Source organism: Triplophysa dalaica, chromosome 20 (genome assembly GCF_015846415.1).
Source record: "Triplophysa dalaica isolate WHDGS20190420 chromosome 20, ASM1584641v1, whole genome shotgun sequence".
In the NCBI taxonomy this organism is placed as follows: domain Eukaryota; kingdom Metazoa; phylum Chordata; class Actinopteri; order Cypriniformes; family Nemacheilidae; genus Triplophysa; species Triplophysa dalaica.
The window spans coordinates 6,079,377-6,100,008 of NC_079561.1; the positions used below are offsets into that span (position 1 = coordinate 6,079,377).

Below are 20,632 nucleotides of genomic sequence, written 5' to 3' on the forward strand. Positions count from 1 at the left end.
GGTTGCAACTAATACTGTTAAACGAAAGAATTAAATGATTACGACACGAACGAGCCGAACATAAACATAAAGAAATACACACAATGACACAAATGCGAGTTTTTGGTTTAGTTTCAAGATACCGGAACGTTAAACAAAAGATCAACCGTGCTGAGCTCCTCGACGCGGTGCATTGTGGGTATTGCGTCCACACGCACGTTTCTCTCATCCAGCATGGCAGGGAAAAATAAGAGGTATGTCACAATTTGAGCGATTTATCACAATTTAACATTAGGTAATGAGAGTGATGTTTTAATTTAGCGTCTAGTTAAATGAACGTTGGATAAGTTGTCAGGGTTTAGTTTGATCTAAGGAGACGATTATCTGACTGTTGTTTAACGATAAGTTAGTTAGCCTGTGTTGTCGAGCTAATATCTTGTCAGACCGCATGATTCTCCAAAGTTTTAGTATGAATAATACAAGTCTGGCTTAAGATTGTTTGTTAAAATGATTTCGGATTATAATTTCTGTGAACAGTCAGTTAGCATGGATGTGTTGTTGTGTGCTAGGTTTACCGGTGCGTAGCAAAAGTGGAAGGCATGTGCTGTTGTGAGCATTGTGTTTTAAATAAGTTTGTGTTAAATTATGATAAATTGATTTTTTTAGTGGTATTGAAGTTTTTTGATGTGCCGTCTGCATTTTAACAGGAAGTTGGGGGATCTGAGTGTTGATGAGTTCCTGACGTCAGGATTTGATTTTGAGGAGGACGGTGATTTTCAGGATGAGGACGAATCAACACAACAGGAGAGTAAGATTAAGAAATCTGCACCCCCAAAAAAGTAAGCTGATAATGGCTTTTCATTAATTGATATGCTGCTAATGTTAACACAAGTGTATACCATCACATAAAGTATACAAATAATATGAAATGTTGTTTCAGTGGTCTAATTCTGATCAACTATGTCTCAGGTCTGTCAAAAAGCAGGGCAAAGCATCTGAGCACAAAGACCAGCTATCAGAACTGAAGCGCAAAGACCCCGAATTCTTTAAATTCTTGGAAGATAATGACCAGACTCTCCTGAACTTTGAGGACTCTGATAGTGATGAAGCTGAAGATGAAGAGGAGAGGATGTACCACAAACTCCCCTCGCAACTGGAGGTCAGTCGTCTTCTGCCACCATCATATGATATCACACAAAAATGAATGGTATTTTTTTATGCTGAGTATTTGTATGGTTTTATGAGACTTTCATAATAGGGATAGGATTTTGTTTTAAATTTGTCATTTTAATTGTCATATAATTTATTGTTTATATTAGGGCGTATATGACGGGTACAAAATATACCACATACAATAAGTGAATGAAGTGATTTTTGTATGTATTGCCAACTGTGTTTTATGTGACGTTAGGATGCCAACTCGGATGATAATGAAGAGAAAGAAACGGATAAGAAGAATGTGAAAAAAACGAAGAAGTCTAACGAAACTATCAAAGTCACAGAAGCCATGATTGAGAACTGGAGAACTGGACTGACGGTAAAATGTTTCTCATTCTTTCGATTTTTTTTTTTTTTTAGGACACGAGAAAAAGCTGTTAGCGATTACTAGACTTGCTAATATATAAATATCAGGGCAGCTTTGTGAAAATCTTAAATTGTTAGTTTTTTTGTGGATCATTATGCATTTAGAAAGTTTTGTGACAGTCTTTGTTATACTGTGTATGTTTTTCTTTCCCTAGAAAGAGCCCACGTCACGATTGTTTAGGGACGTCACACAAGCCTTCAAGGCCGCTGTAGCTACAACGAAGGGTGAATCTGATGAGCAGTGTCGCTACACCATCGCAGAGAGCACAGGTAACGCTGCACCCGTTATACAGCATCAGATTTTCTATAATTGTGCTCACTTAACTGATTCTGTTCTCGTGTATTTACAGTGTTCAATTCCCTCATCCTGTTCTGCATAAAGGAAATGCATGCAGTGCTTAATAGAATGCTTAACCTCAGAACTCCAGAAAAAGATCAGAAGAAGTAGGAGCTTTATTCTTTGTCCTCAGTCTATATCAGTCAGTCCGATTTCGTCTTATAACTTTGTGTTCAACTGCATTTTCAGACTAATACTTCCATCGTCGAGTCCCAGGTGGCATAAACATCAGATTGATATTAAGATGTATATAGCTGGTGTTGTCCAGGTAGATTTCTTTTATCTGGATTATCTTTCTCTATGCTGTCAAACTGTTTAATACACAAAGTGATGTAATTGATTTTTCTCTCTAAAGCTTCTTTCCAGTTTAAGCCAGTCAACAGTCATAGATGCAGTTCTTCGTCATGCCCATCAGATGGTGCCATTCTACCTGTGTCTGCCAAAACAGTGCAGAATCCTGGTGAAAGTAAGTCCATGTAACCTAGCTGTATTAAATCATAATGCCCCAATGTTGACGTTTTCTAAACAAGCAAATTTTTTGTGTGACATAAGAACTTGATAAGACATTGGAGCACAGGAGAGGAGACCGTGAGGGTTCTGGCCTTTTTGGCACTTAACAAGATCTGCCGCCATAAACCAGAGAGCCATCTAAATAATGTTCTCAAGGTAAGTTGTTTTTTATATGGAAAAATAACTATGGGATTGACATGACATGAGAAGCTAGTTAATTATGTCAAAATCATAATAAGAAATAAGATGAAGTACCGTAAGGTACTATCAAAGTATTATGTATGTTTTGTAATTACATAATTCCTAATGTTAAAGAGGTCCTATGACATGGCTAAAACAAATATTATCGTTTGTTTTAGATGCAATGCAATGTGTATACTGTACACAACTTAAGGTCAAAAACGCTTTATTTTCCACATACCGTGCATGTTTGTATCTTCTCTTTGCCCTGCCTCTCTGAAACGCGTGGATTTTTAACAAAGCTGTGTGCTATGATTGGCCAGTAATCCAGTGCGAAGTGACGGAAATACCTTTTTACCATATTTGGAACATCATGTTCCAAAGCAATTGTACTGACAGGTACGCCCACCTAACTTGCGTATACATTTGGGCGGTCTTAGTCGAATCAAACCACAAACTGACGTAGATTTGTGGGGGTGTGGTTACATGAGGCGTTTCAGGGAGGTCTGGGTAAGCATTCGCTTTTAGTAAGAATGCATCTTTTGTTCCGACATTTTAATTTTTGCAATTTTACGTGTCTAATACATGCAAGGGCATCTTATAACACACCAAAGACACAGAAAAACACATATCCGCGCCCCATTTAATCTTATCAATGGTTTGTTGTCTTTTTTCAGCAAATGTACATCGCCTACGTGAAGAACTGCAAGTTCACCTCACCCAACGCTCTTCCCATGATTAGTTTCATGCAGAGGACTCTCACAGAGATGTACTCACTGGAAACGCAGGTGTCCTACCAACAGGCCTTCGTCTACATCCGTCAGCTGGCCATACACCTCCGCAGTGCCATGAATATGAAAAAGAAGGTATTCAAAGCTTTAACCTGTCTTATCATGTTCATTTTAAGCCTTTAATGTTGAAAATGTATTGTGGTTTTGTGCTTAGGACACATATCAGTCAGTGTATAATTGGCAGTATGTGCACTGTCTGCATCTGTGGTGTCGGGTGTTGAGCACGATACACCCCAGTGAGGTTCTGGAGCCGTTGATCTACCCGCTGTGTCAAGTCATCATTGGCTGCATCAAGTATGTTTATTTTTAAGGTTTAATTTTCTTAGAAATAGACCGTACTTTTCAAGGGAACCCCAAAATTCTGTCACAAAAACCTTTTGAAAGTTTGCTTTCAAAAAGCAACATAAGAATCATTTAAAAACATAGATGTTTTGTGCACCATATCTAACGTTTTCTGAAGGCATGCAATATTTTTTTATGAAAAACAGACTCAATGAGTTGTTTGTATTCTTTGATGTATCAATTTTTGGCACCAGCAGGTGGCGCCAGTTAACCACATTTATTTCTACAGTCCCCAAAAGCAACTTTCAGTTCAGGATATTACATATATTTTTATATAATTCTGAAACAATTAAGATTATTACCTATTCACCTAGCTGATCTACTTTGTACTGTTTACAGTTAATATTTATAAAGTCATCAGTGATTTCATGGCATATGTGTGTTTTGTAGGCTAGTTCCCATCTCTCGGTATTATCCTCTGAGACTGCACTGCACCAGAGCCCTCATCTTGCTCTCTGCCAACACCAAGACGTTTGTGCCCGTTTTACCCTTTCTGGTAGAGGTGAGGCTGACACTACACACCACTGTGTTTCTTATGATGTTGCGCCCTAATTCCAGACTGCAGGAAATAAGCAGGTGTTCCTGTATGAGGGTGGTCATGGTTTGGGTGTGAATAAACATTGTACCCGCAGCGTTTGTCCTCACGGCCGTCAATTTTCTAACCTTTAGCTAGAGAACGACTTTGCTGTGCCTTCAGACCCAGATTTTCCACCAATCCATTTTTTAACTGTCTGATGCATATTGTTTGCTAATGCACACAAAAATGGCAAGTGATGTCTGAAATTGCCAATTCCGGAATTATTGGCTGGCTTACACAAAAACAGTTTACTTTAAAACAGTTGTTTAGAGCTAATCGCTGGATTCACCAAAGTTTAAAGGTAGTTAGTATTTTAAATGAGATACTATATTTTTATTATAATATCTGACATTATTGTTTCCCTTAGGCAACATTTCTATAAACAAAAAGTTTATTTCAGTATTTCAGACAAAACCTAGCCAGGTTTTAATATCATTTAAAACACAATTAAATTAGTACCAAATGAATGCATAATGTATCTCTGTGTATCATCAGTTCTGATTTGCAAGTACATACTAAAAACATCACAATTTCTTTATTTACTTTTTTGTGAAACAGTTTGCTGATGCTATCACTCAATAATTTAATTTAGTTTTTCTGGGCCGGTTTATTATTGTCATCTAATCTGTTTCAGGGAACCCCGCCCCTGAATGACACAAAAACAAAATGGACTGTGATTGGTCAGATGGGCTCTCAAAATCTAAATGGGTTGTCAAGCAAATCTACCTCCTTAAGACTTTCTTAGATCATGTGGAAATGACTAGTTGTCTGAAGCTAATGACGTACAAGAGTAGTTTCATCTTAACGTTGCCCTAAACACCTCTTTACTAAAAACATCTTTCCTTCCTGGAAAATGAAAAACAAACAAGGCTGCCTACGAGATAAAAGTAAACGCAAGACAAAGTGTACGGTTTTCACAAACGAACGTCCAAAAGTGGCCGAATGGGACGTAGAGGTCACAAACTGTCAACATTTCCACAGTGTGAGGCGAGTGACAAAACGCGTGTTACTGTGTGGTTGGCGTGGGCCCCTGCGGTGACAGCTGCTGTGAGAACAGAGGCGAGGAGGCGACAGTAGCCGAGACCAACGGAAGAGAGGGCTGGGGGTGGTCACTGATCGGCTGTGAGCTCCCACCAGCCCTGACCATACAATGATAAAGCCTAAGGGGGAGAAAGAATGTGTGTGTGAGAGGGAGGTTTGTGGTTCTCGCTCGGCTCTTAAACCCGTTGTGCAGACCACATCCTCTGTCTCCCACCTAGCCCCTTCTTGCTCCTGTGTTTATTTGTAATGCAGTCCACTTCCTGTTTTCACCCTCATGTTTGAAGAAGGCGTGCGATGATGTCTTTCTCTCTTCGTTCCACTGTTTATCTGAGCGCTATGATTCCGAGCTTCCTGCTGCAGTGGCCCCTGAGCGTATCAGGTTGGGACCATGTGCCACCGCTTCCTCTTGTGTCCCGCAGGCCGACACCACATCCGTTGTTTGTAGAGACTGGTCGTCCATGAGCACAAACACCTCACCTCGCTAGTTCTAGATGACCTCGCAGAGCACTTTCGACCGTTCTCACATGTGACAACGCAGAAAGATTTAGGGGAGTTCTAAGTCACAACCATACGCATAAGTTACAAAGTCCACATTTTATGTTGTACTTTGTAGAAAGAGCAGCATAATATATTTGAGCATATTCCACGAGACAAAAAATAGCAGAACTTGTCCTTGGCTGTTTAAGGTCCAGTTCTATAGAAAGAATGCCATTTAATATGCATAACTATGTGTTCAGGGGTGTATAAGACCTAACATAATGAACCGTTATGTTTTTATTACCTTAGAATAAGCTTATTCTATCTATATACACTCCGGGTTCCCTTTCAAACTGACTTGATAATCAAATGCACAGCCTCACAATATCCTCAGCCTGTCATATAAAGCATTAAGTAATCTTATTTAATAAGGTAAACTTATATTTACAATTAAGTGATTCGTACTCTAAATTTGACATCTTTTTTGTGTTTTCTGTTCCTTTGGCTTAAATTAAGTAATTGTTTTCGGGATTGTTTAAACAAAATATAACTAAATTATTAACTAAACTGTTGAATTATCATCTACTATTTGCAATAAAGTTAGTAATTCAGTGTTTGAAATCAAACAAATGTTTTTTGTAGTCAAAATTAGAACTCTCTTTATTTGATAATATACTCGCCCTCATGCCATCCTAGACATTATGACTTATCTTATGACTAGGTGTGTTTGAAAAAGTGAATATTTTGAGTTTATTTTAGACAAATGTAACTTTTAAAGTACTAAATGGAAGTTCTAAATTCAAAAAACGTGTTGTGATTTTTGGAGCTTCAGCAATTTGGAACAATGGGGTATATGCTCATGGAGCGATGACGTATGTCCGCTAAAATCTCAGCCAGCTCTGTTACATCCAGCGCAAGTTGGATCCATTGGAGACAATGGTGTTTTTCACTCGGTAGCTTCAAGATGCACATAGGAATACAATTGACGACGTGAGTCAAATTATCCAAACACTACGTCAAACATTAACAACCAAACAGGAGAAGTGCTTCAGGCTATCCGTTTCAAGCTAAATCCACAAATATTACTTACACTACATATTACACTTACTCGAGGCATGATGACAAAGGCATATAGCTATGTTTAGCCATACTGTTGTCGGTTCACTGAAATTTTAACGTTTTCTTACTAAACAAATCGATGTCTCTACATGAAAAATGACCTCGGCACAATGAAAGAAGAAAAACGTCATCGCACCGTATGCATGTTGGGAAGCTACCGCAACACTTTTCTGTACAGACATGAGTTGCAGATTGCTACTGTTTACTCCAAGTTGCTATAAACCCCCTGAGTCATCGCCAGTCTGTGTTTGTGTGCATAGTCATTGGGCTTCAGTCACAGTTTGGGTGCACATATGTTTGTGATGCAGTGCTCTGATGTATCTGTTTGTTCACTCTGTTCTTCAGATCCTCCAGCAGGAAGACTTCAATAAGAAACCTGGTCGCATCAGTGTAAAGCCCATCAATTTTGCAGTGATTCTCAAACTCAGCAAAACCAATCTCCAAGAGAAGGCCTATAAGGTGACGAATCCTGCTGTTTCTAAACCTCGATCAGATATTTGAGTTTCAGGCTCTCAATATATTCGTTTGGCATATGACACTATCTGTATCACTTTGTTCCTGAGTGCGAACATAAAGGTATTGTTATGTTTTTTTTAACTGATATCCAACACTTCACCTTTACCCTTACCAGAAGACTGTGACTTAAACACATCAGGTAAAGCGATAGATACTAAAAAATTTCCCCTCCCGTTGGGCCACAAGCCTGTCATGTCTTCATGCTGGCTGGCTGTAACTGGATTGATGTTTGGAGATGAAAGCCTGAACACGCTGGTACATGGGCTAAAGCGCTGCGCGCCGTGTCGCTGCCAAAAGGATTGCCACACAAGCTGCAGGGATTATCCTGCTCTCCTGGTTGGCACGGAGGAGCTTTCCAGTACATTCACCCGGGCCAAGACAGCACAGCCACAGGCCCCCTGAGACGCCACTCCACCCTTGCTGTCTGGGATCAGTGTCTGACTTTGTAAATCCCAAATATTTCCTGACTAGTAAGAGCAGTCACGAGCCGGGCTTTCCCGTTTCGCTGCGGAGGAATGCTGTTGGGTAGGCCGCGGCTACAAATTTTAGGTAGGGCGAAGGATTTGGGTGGGATCCCTGTTTTAAACAGGGTCCGGATTACTGAGCGTGCATGTGCCGGGTGCCAAGTAGAAGTGTGAGAATTCTAATGGGGGGGGTTACTGAGTGACAAACATATTTTTTTCAGGGTTTGGAGCAGATGAGGCAGTTTAAAGTTAGTTTGTTGCAAGCAGAGCTATTGTGACTTCTGTAGGTTTGAGTCCGGGAGTCATGAGCTTCTTTTTCATTTCAGTTGATATTACAGAAAATTACCCAGTAAATGACCTCAGAAAGGTTGGCCCCACACAACAAAAATTACCTGCCAAGCTCAGTCTATAAATTGACACGGGTGTTATTAACACAGAGCCATTTTTATCACCTCGCTTGTCATCATAGTGGGCAAGGTGGTATAATGGTTATAAAATGTCAACTGGTAGAGATCCTGTTAGATCATTTATCCACAGTGCAGTTAAAAAAATCTGATACGTTTGAATAGTCAAGGTGGAGGAGGTATATAAAAGTCACTGGTGTTAGATGCTAGTAATGCTTTTAAAGCGATACTTCAGCCAAAAATGAAAATTCTGTCATCATTTACTCGCCTTCGAGGTGTTCCAGATCTGTACACATTTCTTTGTTCTGATGAACACAGAGAAAGATATTTGGAAAAATGCTTACAACCAAACAGATTGACTCCCATAGTAGGAAACATATTTGATCATTTTTTTGTTCTGTTCAACACAAAAGACGACATTTTGAAGAATGTAGGACAGCAAACATTTGACCACCATTATATTTGTTCCTACTATGTTAGACAATGTGGGGCGAAATCTGTTTGGTTATAAGCATTCCACCAAATATCTTTCCCTGTGTTCATCAGAACAAAGACATTTATACAGATTTGGAACAACTCGAAGGTGAGTAAATTATGTCCTTTTGTGTGTACTATCCCTTTAAGTTGATTGACAGAATGATCAGGTCCGTCCCCTAACTTGTATCTTGAATTGATCATGCAATTACAAATTTTATGCCCAAAATATCATGTATACAAAGCATGTTTTGGTCATAGTGGTACTGCTGTGCTACTTTACAATTCATTTTTAGCCTGAAACCTGTTCAAAACATAACAAACAGCAACACAATGTAACAGATTGTCACACGACCAACAGTTAAAATGAGTGTTGGAATGTTAAACCTTGTTAAATGTGTATTTTCACTGTTTCAGGATGGTCTGCTGGAACAGCTGTATGATCTCATCTTGGAGTACCTCCACACACAGGCCTGTAGCATTGGCTTCCCTGAGCTGGCACTGCCCACCATCATTCAGGTAATGTTCCCTCGGCTGCCCAGACATTAACTTTCCAATGAGGGCTTCAGCACAGCTGCTGTGGGTTTAGTCACTACATTGGTGTGACATTTCCTTTTTCCTATGGCTACTGGTTTGACTTTTCTTTCTCATTTTAACATGAGAGTCCTTTCTGTTCTTATGCTTCTTCATACACACTGCAATACTTACAGGAACGTTCACAAAAATACAAACACACGGGCTATAAGGTGAAAGCTTTTTTCCACCATTACTTGTTTTGCCACACACACTTGTTTTAAAAAGTTTCAAAATACATTTTGTCAGACCAGTTGGGTTTATTTTAAATATTTAACCCATTTTTATTGGCCGAATTTTTTTTCAATGTGAATTTCTTTATTAACATTTCCTACATACTCGTAGTTTCAAAGGCACGTGATTATAAAAGTTTCAGCAGTACGTTTAGTGTGAGTGCTTCAGTATTTTACTCAACTAATTTAAGTGATTTTCAGTTACGGTCTTGTTTTCGATTTTTGTCCTCACAGACTCTTACTCTTATATAGTTCATCCAAAAGCTAGTTTTCGTCATTTACTCATGTCTGTATTACTTTCTTCTGCAGAACAAAAAAGTATATTTTAAGAACGTTGGTAATCAAACGACATTGACCTTTCTCAAAATATCTTCTTTTGTTTTCCACAAAAAAAGGGACATCATACACGTTTTGAACGAAAATGTTAAATAAATGATGACAGAATTATTTATGGGTGAACTATCCCTTTAAACAAACACAAGCCCCTTAATGAATTTACTCAATGTGTATTTATTATGTCTTTCTGAATAAATCTGTAATCTTTATATCTTATTTCTTATAAGATTTGTATGTGATGGTAACTGTCTGTTTCTCTCGCTCATCTCCTCAGCTGAAAGCGTTCTTGAAGGAATGCAAAGTGGCCAATTACTGCAAGCAGATGCGACAGCTGCTGGAGAAGATACAGGAGAACTGCAGCTACATTACAGGACGCAGGCAGAAAGCTGCGTTTGCTGTGTCTGATACTGAAGCTGTGGTGAGTTTATACCAGGATACATGTCCTGCCAAAACATTTTAAAGACATCATGAAAAGCTTTTTCCTTAAGAATTAATGTCACTGATATTTTTGTGCATATTTGATTAGTGATTTAATAAGGACACTCTTTAAAGTGTTCGGTGTATCAAAAGCATTTCTGCTTAAATGAACAATTTAACAATAATGTTGTAAACAAACAAACATTTATTTAAATCATGGTAGAGTTCTTATAGTTCTTTGGTGTTTTATTAATATTCTGCATTAACTCATTCCCCGCCAGCCCCTTTAAAAAAAAAGTTGCCAGCCTACGCCAGCGTTTTTAACATTTTCACTCAACTTTATTGGCTCACAGTAAATTTTCTGTAAAGAATATATGTCAAATGAAAGAACAGAGTCTCAGCTTTCAAACAAAAGAAACCGTATTCTCCTAATTTCACTTGTTAGTTTTTTATCATTCCGTACATGTGGGTAGGTTTCTTCAAAAATGCATCAATTTGATTAAATAGCTGAGATAATTAACGTTTTTTTTTCAAAGATTCAGCCCATAGTACACTCGGAACAATCATTAAAAAACGCTAAAACATATAGGTTCTAGGTTTTGGGATTCTGTACTTTTTCCCAAAGGTGTGTAATAGCGCCACCTGCTGTAAAACAGTACTAACACTGATTGCCATAAAAACTCGTCTTTGGCGGGGAAGCGTTTTTTTTTTTTAATGACGAAATAACTCGTCAATGGCGGTGAAAGAGTTAACTTTGATTTGTTATTATTTAGGGTTTTGTTCATTTTAGTTTATTTTTTAGCAATTTTGATGTGTCCTTTTGTCATTTTATTAGGACTGTCAAACGATTAATCGCGATTAATCACTTCCAGAATAAAATATGTTGTTTGCATAATATATGTCCTTGTACTGTGCAATATACATTTTGTTTTACAAACACATACATGTATATATTTAAAACCATTTAAATAGTAATAAACATTTATATATCATTTATCATCAATTATTGGTAAATTTAAATAAATATTTCCTATAAATGTATATGTATTAATATATTCAAATTGAATATGCACAATACACAGACCTATATTATGTACACACAATTGATCATTTGACAGCCCCGCATTTTATCTTATTTTTTTTATGTTGCTAAATTGGATTAATTTGTTTTTGTTTTAGTTTACTTTTTATTTCTTTGGAGTTAATCCTTTTATTGTCTCAACTTTGACATATTTCCGTATAATATTTGGCCCAAAATTTATTTGATATCAATAAACTGAAATGTTTTAATAGTTCTAGTTCTTGCTATAGTTATAGCCTTGTGATGGATACAAAAAGAATAGATTTAAGAATTTTTAATTGTTTTTGTCTCTGAATTTACACCCAGTATTCTGACACATTTTTTGCATGTTGGTTTTTCCAATTACCATGTTCATACACCTTGAGTATTTGCATCTTACCACAGCACTCATCAGATGTAGATCTTTAAAATTGGGGAATCAAGCTATACACAGGCTGCACTTATTTATAACAGTTGTCTGAGCTCTACTACTTCTATCAAGATTTTTTGTGGTTGACTGTTAGTGCCAATTACATCGTGACTATAACGGCACATCTAATCATACCGTTGTGAGCTGTGAGACCAAACATGGCAGAGAGATGTTTATTTTACCTGTCCTTCCTCCTTTTCCACCCACCTCAAACACCACCCAGCTTTCCGTGCCTTCACAGGTGACTGCCAGTCACCCGCAGGTTTCATTAAAGGGTTTTGCGCTTGTGCGTTTGTGGGCCCTGTGCATTTCCACGTGAGTGTGTGCTGAGCGCCATGACCTGTCGAAAACCAGCACGTGGCGGTTGATACGGTGCCTGGTTGACCACACCACCTACAGGTCAGGAAGCGCTGTTACAGACAGACGCATGCGGCCACCGCGGCACGAGTGCTATTACAACCGCCGCTGACGCTCGATCAGTGGCGGATATGAGAGCAGATAAGAAGTAATGGAGCGGAAAGCTTTCTAATGCCATTTCTCTCAGCTAGACAGTCTGAGGAGGAAGACAGGCAGACGTTAAGTGCTTCATCTGTGAGCGTCTGTTGACGTTGACCCAGTGCAGATTGAAACAGGCTCCATGTGTGCTGACTGGGTTAGTAATGACTTGCGATGTACTAGAAGTCTGGTGCAAAAGATGTTCCAGTATTCTGGTGTAAAGTTGATAAAGTAAAAATAATAAACAATAAATATAGTTGCAAGCAGCAATTACGGGGTCAAGCCCAAAAATGTCCCAAAGGGAAATACTTGACGTGTCAGAAGATCAGATTATGACCAAATTGAAGAGGTGACAGAAATGAAGGGCCTCAGGGGTGAAGGTTGTGAGAGAAGGTGAGAAGTTGCTTCCTCTCTAGGGCGAGATCTCGACTCTCATTCATCTCTATCTCCGCTCTCATTTGTCACCCCTGCTGACGCACAGCGCGTTCATTTCTCCTTCCCCCTCCTCTAAGCCGACGCTCGCTTCTGATAAATATTTAAGGCCGTTTAAGTCTGAAATGGAGGAGGGTTGCGGGGGTCTCTCTGTAATGTTGAGCTGGAGGGAAAGCTGTGGTAAGACAGAGCATGCAGACAGCGTGGCACCACGCCGGGGCGCGTCTGTCGCCGGGCTGTGGCCAGCGGGAATGATGTCCTCTTGTAAGGAGGGTGGCATGGCAAACTTCTCACCCGGCACGGCTGCCAGCACAGCTGCATAAAGCCGCCCGCCTGATGGATCCAACCAACAAATATCTGTTTCTGTAGGTCGTGCCAGAACCTCCAACAGCTTTGGTACTACCACACCATGACACCCTCACAGAGAGCTTAAATAATTCCCTGCTTTACAGAACGATCCATGATTATTTAGACTGGAAAAATGAATTCTAAATTTACTTTACTTTGTAACATAAAGTTAAAGTAAGATTTATTTTTGCCTTATGCCAACTATTAGCTATTTGTACGTTGTTTTACCAAAAAAAGACAACTTTGACTGTCAAACCCAGACCTATACAACAACACTGTCCCATTCAATGTTATGTGAGAAAACACATGAAACTTGCCGGAGCTTATGTAAGCCCACATCTCTGACATTGAACCATCATTGGATTTATTGTAGTTCATTATTTTATAAAATCCCCATCACATGAAGTGACCACATCAGAATTTCCTTCCCGAATGCACACAGCAGATGCTGAGAAGGATGAAGCTCTGAATGTCCTGTGGAGACCTGTCTTGCTTGTCGTGTGCACATCTGTTGGCATTGTTTGGGTTTGTCTCATAAAGAACAGACCATATTGCTCAAGTCTTCCACTTTGAACATTTTTCACCATCATACAAACCACTTCAAATTGTTATAAATAAGTTTAGACGACTGCAGACTGAAGTTGAGATTTATTACGGCCTATTGGATTTGGAGGTCAACTAATCTCATTTAACCTGATCAATATCATCCACAAAGACCTTTAAAGAAAGACCGGTAGAGATTCACTGGTCTGCTTTCTTCCATTGAACTGGTTTAGGCCTTATTTTATGTTTTTAGCAACAACAAAATGATGGTGTTGGCTACTGGGGGAATCCAGTTATTACCTTAATTCATTATGGATAAAGGTGCCAAAATGCATAATGCTTTTACTTATTTATTTTGTCATTTGCTTTAGAGAAAAGGTGTGCGCCAAGGACCTGATCTTTTGTAAATAGCTTTGATCGACCTGATACTTGACAAATGTACTTTGCAAGTTCAACACATAGCTCTTGGTTTCTCAAACAGAAATGAACAGTGCTGGGCTGTGTGTACGGATCATGCCATTTTTGTGTAACTGTGTTATGTTATCTTTGAGGAAATATCTTGAGCTTCTCTTTTCTTAAGCTTCCCTATGCTTGATCTTGCAGTAATGTTTGTTGTGTTTGTGGGTATTTTGCTATGTTTACAGGTGGCCTGGGAGAAGCAGGTAGCAGAAGAAGGAACCCCCCTCACAAAATATTACAGCCAATGGAAGAAACTGCGCGAAAGGGAAATTCAGCTGGAGATTTCTGGAAAAGACAGAGTAAGAACGCCAAATACAAAGAAATGATGAGCATCGTCCAAACATGATTCCAAATAGCCCACACCACACCTTAATGATGATGTTAGATTGACTATATACCTCCATACAGGGTTTAAAATAAAATAGTGAGTACAAATATATAATATATTACAAATGTTTTTAGTGTAAAAGTTACTCATTAGGAATTAATACAGAATAATGGAATTGTAATACTAATATGACAATAGTGATTTCAAGCAAAAATTCACAAACGGTCTCCTCAAAACAACTTTGGTAACACTTTCCTTGAAGCATGTATGTATAATGCATTATAAAAGTAGTTTTAATGCATTGTAATGCACCTTTTAATGCATTGTAATGTCTTCTAAATACATTTTATAACAGTTAATACATTATAACACTTAGCAATTCATTGTTACAATACACATATTAAATTTTGTATAATTCTTTACAACTACATTACAACACACATTATTATAATGCATTTTTACTTTACTAACTCTTTATAATGCATTATACATACATGCTTCAAGGAAAGGGTTACCACAACTGAGAAAATTTCTATACTCTTAACGAATATATGAGGAACAAAATCCCGATAAATCATTGGTGTGACGCGTGCAAGTTCACAGAGAGAAAGACTGGCTTATCTCCTGTATGATGCTGTGAAAGGCACAGTGTCACAATTATTCAGTGAAAACTGCTAATTAAATATAAATTTTCTAAAATATGCCTGGCATTGGCAGGGACGACAAAAAGTACATTTTAAACCTTGCCCCCATATGTTGGCAGCAATTTGGTTATAGCACAACACTTCCGTTTGATCTGGCGTTAAAGTCTGAATGTTGTAAGGCAGAATATGTATCATAATGTTCTCTTTCAAAACATTTCAGCGCTTTTGTTAAGCTGCTCCTAGTCTTATCTGAAAGACAGATGTTATCATCTCGTGAAAATTGTAATGCTGCATCTGTGAACGCACCTACTGTGTGTGTGTGTGTGTGTTGGAGCTGCAGCGCGTCCATAGGGAGATAATGGAGATGACACCAGGCGGAGTGTTGGCGTCTAGGAAGCGGCAGATTGGCGGAGGAGGCGGCAGGGCTAGTGCTACAGGAAGAGTATTATAGCGCTCAGGGCTGCATCCCAGGCTTTGATCCATCGAGTCCCCACGCTCAGATCTGATTACCACTGCCCCCCCATCCAGACTGCCTCTGCCGCTTCCTCTATCAATACACAAACACACGCTTATATTCACTTATCTTTTTAGGGAAAAACATCTCTTTGTTTTTGTAGTTATTGGTGCATCTCCTGATTTTCACTACATTTATTGATTGTTTATACTTCACCCTTTTTAAAAGGATTAGGTGCTTCAGACTGTTCTTAACCCCACTAATTGTAAGATCTATATAGTGACTTGTTGAGATCAGATGTTTATGAAATGGAAAGAAAATCACAGAATAGCTCAATGCATGTAGACTGGAAAAACAGATTTTAGATTTCTCACCCAGATTTAGTCTGAACAACAAAAACAGTGAGCATAATGCATTTCATCAGCTGAAATGTGATTATTTCAAGTCTATGTGATTATGTCTCTTTTGCCATTTTAAAGGGACGGTTCACCCAAATGGTAAAATTCTTTCATCATTTGCTCACCAAATGTATGTAACAAAGTATGATACTTTTGAGTATAAAGTTACTCATTAGGAATTAATAGACAGACAAAAACATACAAACGCTAAAATCTACTTTTTTCCTCTTAACTACAATAGGTGAGTTTCCTATACACCAAAGAAAATACGAGGAAAAAATCCAAATAAATCAGCTGTTCCAAATCTGTATACGTTTCTTTGTTCTTATGTACACAGAGAATGATATTTGGAAGAATGCGTGTAACCAAACAGTTCTTGGCCACTATTCACTTACAAAGTGGGAAACATTTCAAAACTACTCAAAGTGACCCAGAACTGTTTGGTTTCCCACATTCTTTAAAATATATTATTTTGTGTTCAACCGAACAATGCAATTATCCTACTATGGTTGTCTATGGTGGCCAAGAACTGTTTGGTTGCATACATTCTTCCAAATATCTTTTTCTGTGTTCAACTGAACAAAGAAATGTATACAGATTTGGAACATTTAGTATGAGGATGAGTAAATGATAACAGAATTTCCATTTTTTGGTGGGGTAAACTTTTCCTTCAAGTGTATTTTAGTAGAGTATTTAAAAATGATTTTGTCATTTTCATTTAGATGGAGGACTTGAATCTGCCTGAAATCAAGCGGAAAAAAGCTGAAGAGAAGAAATTTGCCCAGAAGGAGTTTAAGGGTCTTTTCGAGTCTGATAGTGAAGACGACAGCAATGAAGACCTGTTCAAATCCAAAGGTAAGAGTTTAAGATTTGGTTTGTTCCCATATTGAAGCTACTGTACATATTGCACAAAATACATGTTAAGAAACCTGCAGCTATATTCTGATCTTATGATTCTCAATAGTGTCTTTATTTCTTATGTTTATTTCTTACATCATGGTTTGAACTTCACACAGTTCTGTACTTCCCCAAACAAAAGAAAGAAGCGGTTTGTTGGGATGTAATTCCGCTCTTTGTCACTGGGAGGCTGTAGTCCATTGCATTGAACTGTTAGAGGATGAGTGTTAACCGAGCATTTAATAGATCGTCTGAAGATGTATTCAAGCCCTGATCGGTTTTAATGCTTGAACAACATGAAACATTGTTTTTAAACCCATTTTACTTGCTTAAAGCAACAGTTCACCCAAAAATGAAAATTCTGTCATCATATACTCAGCCTCGAGTTTTGACAAATTTGTTTACATTTCTTTGTTGTGTTGAACACAGAGAGAGATATTTGAAAGAATGCTTGGAACCAAACAGTTCTTGGCAACCATTGACTACTTAAGTAGGAAAAATTGCTTGTAAATGTATTTCTGTTGTACTCAAAAGAAGATATTTTGAAGAATGTGGGAAAGCAAACAGTTCTTGGGCACTTTTGACTATCATTGTTATTTTTCCTACTATGGTAGTCATGGGTGGCTAAGAGCTGGTTTTGCTCTCTATGTATACTTATATGAACTCTGATTTGAGATCTTTAATTCCTCTGCCGTTCAATCTGACTCTCTCTCTCTCTCAGTCACTCTTTCTCTGTATGAATGGAGCTCTGTGAAGGGCAGGTCAGCTGTCAGGCACGCACTTGCCTCTCCTCTTTAACTCTATATGTGGAGTTGTGCGCTAGGTCATGTGTCGGACACATGCCACACTCTCCCACCCCTGCCGCCCGTGGGCCGACAGCCGCAGAAAAAGTCCCATAGAGGTGGGAGGCAAGAGGAAGGGCTTTTTTCCATCTGGTCCTCATTGTGTGGAGTCCCTACAAATCTCTCTCTCTTTCTCACACACTCTGTTCTCTCTTACAGGAAGCTTTTTTGCATGCTCGGATCCCAATGGGGGTTTGTAATTCAAAACATTTGCTTGGAAAGATGTTAGTGGCTGCTCCTTTACCACACGGCTTAACTGCCCACATACCTCCAACGTTCAACTCGAGAAGTCACGTGACCTTTAATATATTAATTTGTGGTTAGGGTTGCATGTTGTCAAACAAAAAGCCATTTTTGTGGATTTGTAGTTTGGTATATCCTGTACCAAAACCAACCAGAAATTGACAATCGTGTTTCACTTTTTGGCATTTTTGATTATGAAAATGTAGAAGCCGATTTTAATGCCAAAAAATGTGCTTGCTAGTGTCGACTTGCTGTTTTTTTATATTTACCAGCACCTGCTTGGTTTGTCAACCTTACTCCATTAATATTCTCCTGTCGAGTTGAGTTTTGTTGTTGCTGTAGTGTGCCAGGCTGTTTAATGCCATCATCTTTCTCAAAAACTTGGCTGAAGTTAATCATAATGTGTCTGCTCATTTTGTAAACACCTCGATTGTCAATGCTCCTGAGCAAAATTCAGATTCAGTCTTTGAATTTTTTCTGTGTTTTTCACAGTATTGATTAGCCCACAGGCACTCGTACAAGTCCTCGTCTCGTGCTTCTACACTTCAGAACCCTCTCTGAACCTTTGAACTGTGCGGTCAGTCTCGCTCCGGTTATATTAAGATGCATTATCCTGCTCTTGGCGTCAAGGTGTGCGCACTGCGTTAAGCTCGGCTCCCCCCTCTGGCTGGCCCCGGTGCATTCTGGGTAATTAGGGTGGAGGGTGACTGGCTGGGGAGGTGGCTGTGCTGCCATTCACCTCGCAGGCAGCATCTAATCAAATCCCACTTCAAAGCATAGGGATTTCAACCCCGGCCTCTTCAGAGAGAAGAAGACACTCCCACACACGCACCTCTGGATTACTGGGGCTAAATTGCACGCAGAAGCTAGTCTCTATTTTTGTCATTTAAATGGAAACTTTGAAATATGTGGCGTCCCTTATGTGAGCAGCATGGATAGCTTAGTTGAATTGTTTAGCTTATAGAACATGGTTGTGTGGTTATTATTTACATATTATTGGAGTGTGTGTACCATCCATGTTTAAAATATACATTTTATATAGAACCGGAGTACTAGGAGAGTCACAATATACCAGTATTGACTATATTATCAATATATTGAAAAACTTGAATATCAGTATTATGTTAATACTATACATATGATAATATTTAAATTCAGCACCTGTTAAAAGTTTGGCCCGAAGAACCCCAATGGTTATAAATGCTCTCTCTGCCTCCCTACACTGATCTTTTGAGTCTGATTCATTGGCCATAAAAGTTTAAAATTTAACAAATTTAACAATATAGCAGATTTATTGGACTGATAGTATTATTTTTATATTTAAAACAAAAATCTAAATATCAATAATATGTTACCATGAATTCTTTTTTGGCCATAATGACCGTGTAGTGATCTTATATTATGACCAGAGGTGTTAAGGACCTAGGAGTGTTTTTACTCTGATAAAGTACAGACACTTGAAAAACAAACTGTGTTTTTACTTTGTACACAATTTACTTCACTATATTATAGAGCATATATTATACTACATTTGATAAATATGTATATATTTTTTAAAACGACTTTTAACTTTAAAGTAAAAAAAACAATTTAATAAAAATAATAAAAAATTAGTACTAAATTTTTTTTATGTATCAAAAGTGGAGGAAGAATGTGTTGTATGCTTAATACTGTAGTAAAAGAAAGGATGCAAAAATAAAAAGCTGAAAAAATATGTTTATTTCAAAATGTACTTACTATAACCGTCACAATCAGGTGTTAAGTATTCTTGAGACTTCCTATTATTGTTCAAGCTCTGTTTTCTGTTTCCCTTTTTTCCCACTACCAGTTAATAAATACCTTACATTCTCATGTTTGTAGAGGAACCTTGTGTTCAAAATCTTGACTTATTTTAAGATTTTGACTTATTTTTTATTTTTTTGTCATAACTCGCGACCTCCTTTTCACAGCACCGGACAATCATTATGCATAATGCTTATTATTTACCTATGTATTTTTCACCTTCATTTACATTGAAACACTTACCAGCTTCTATCCAGATTGACAAAAAATAAGGAAGTCATTTTTTCAGCTCGTTTTTGGTCGAGACATTTACCGGTTCTCTTTTTATTACAGGGGAACGGGCTGACTCTGGTGATGATGAAGGCCTTGAGGATCTTTCAGACCTGAGCGATGAGGATGATGATGATTCCTCAGTGGAAATTGATGATTCAGGTGATTACTCTGGTTTCATTTCATTCAGTTGACAGCGGAAGGTCACCACGTATTCTCACATAAAAATGTGCTCGTATTGAATCTGTTCTAGATTACCAGATCTGTTCTGCCTTCGCTTACTTTATAGATTGAACGTATCGAGTATCTCACTGGAAGTTTGATTGAAAATTCTGACCCTATTTTTTTGTTTGTGTCACAGATGAAGACCATAAAAAGCCTTCGTCCTCTAAAGGCAAAGCACCAAGGAAGATGTTGAGCACAGAGCTGAATCAGGTGGCGGAGGGAGATGATGATATGGTGGAGGACCTGGAACTCTCAGATCAGGACTAAATGTGATTGACACTGTTGTTGAGTTGTGTACAGCCCATGTTATAGTGATAAATGTGTTTTCTTATGCACAATTGTACTTTTATAATGTGCGAATTAAAACAAAGACTTCATCCTCTACTAGTCATGTTGTATGAAATTAAAGACATTTCTTACAATATGTA

At 38.2% G+C, this 20,632-nt stretch overlaps 1 protein-coding gene across 1 annotated transcript; it reads left to right on the forward strand.

The window, feature by feature from the left end:
• The first annotated feature begins 144 nt into the window (after positions 1-144).
• Positions 145-20,632, forward strand: noc2l (NOC2-like nucleolar associated transcriptional repressor). The gene is made up of 19 exons (XM_056733894.1): positions 145-233; positions 687-818; positions 949-1,138; positions 1,391-1,516; positions 1,719-1,833; positions 1,914-2,007; positions 2,090-2,168; positions 2,256-2,366; positions 2,453-2,566; positions 3,268-3,456; positions 3,536-3,675; positions 4,114-4,225; positions 7,283-7,396; positions 9,213-9,314; positions 10,212-10,355; positions 14,307-14,420; positions 16,668-16,800; positions 20,043-20,141; positions 20,341-20,632. The coding sequence occupies exons 1-19, from the start codon at positions 214-216 to the stop codon at positions 20,469-20,471; spliced, it is 2,259 nt and encodes a 752-aa protein (XP_056589872.1). The 5' UTR covers positions 145-213; the 3' UTR covers positions 20,472-20,632.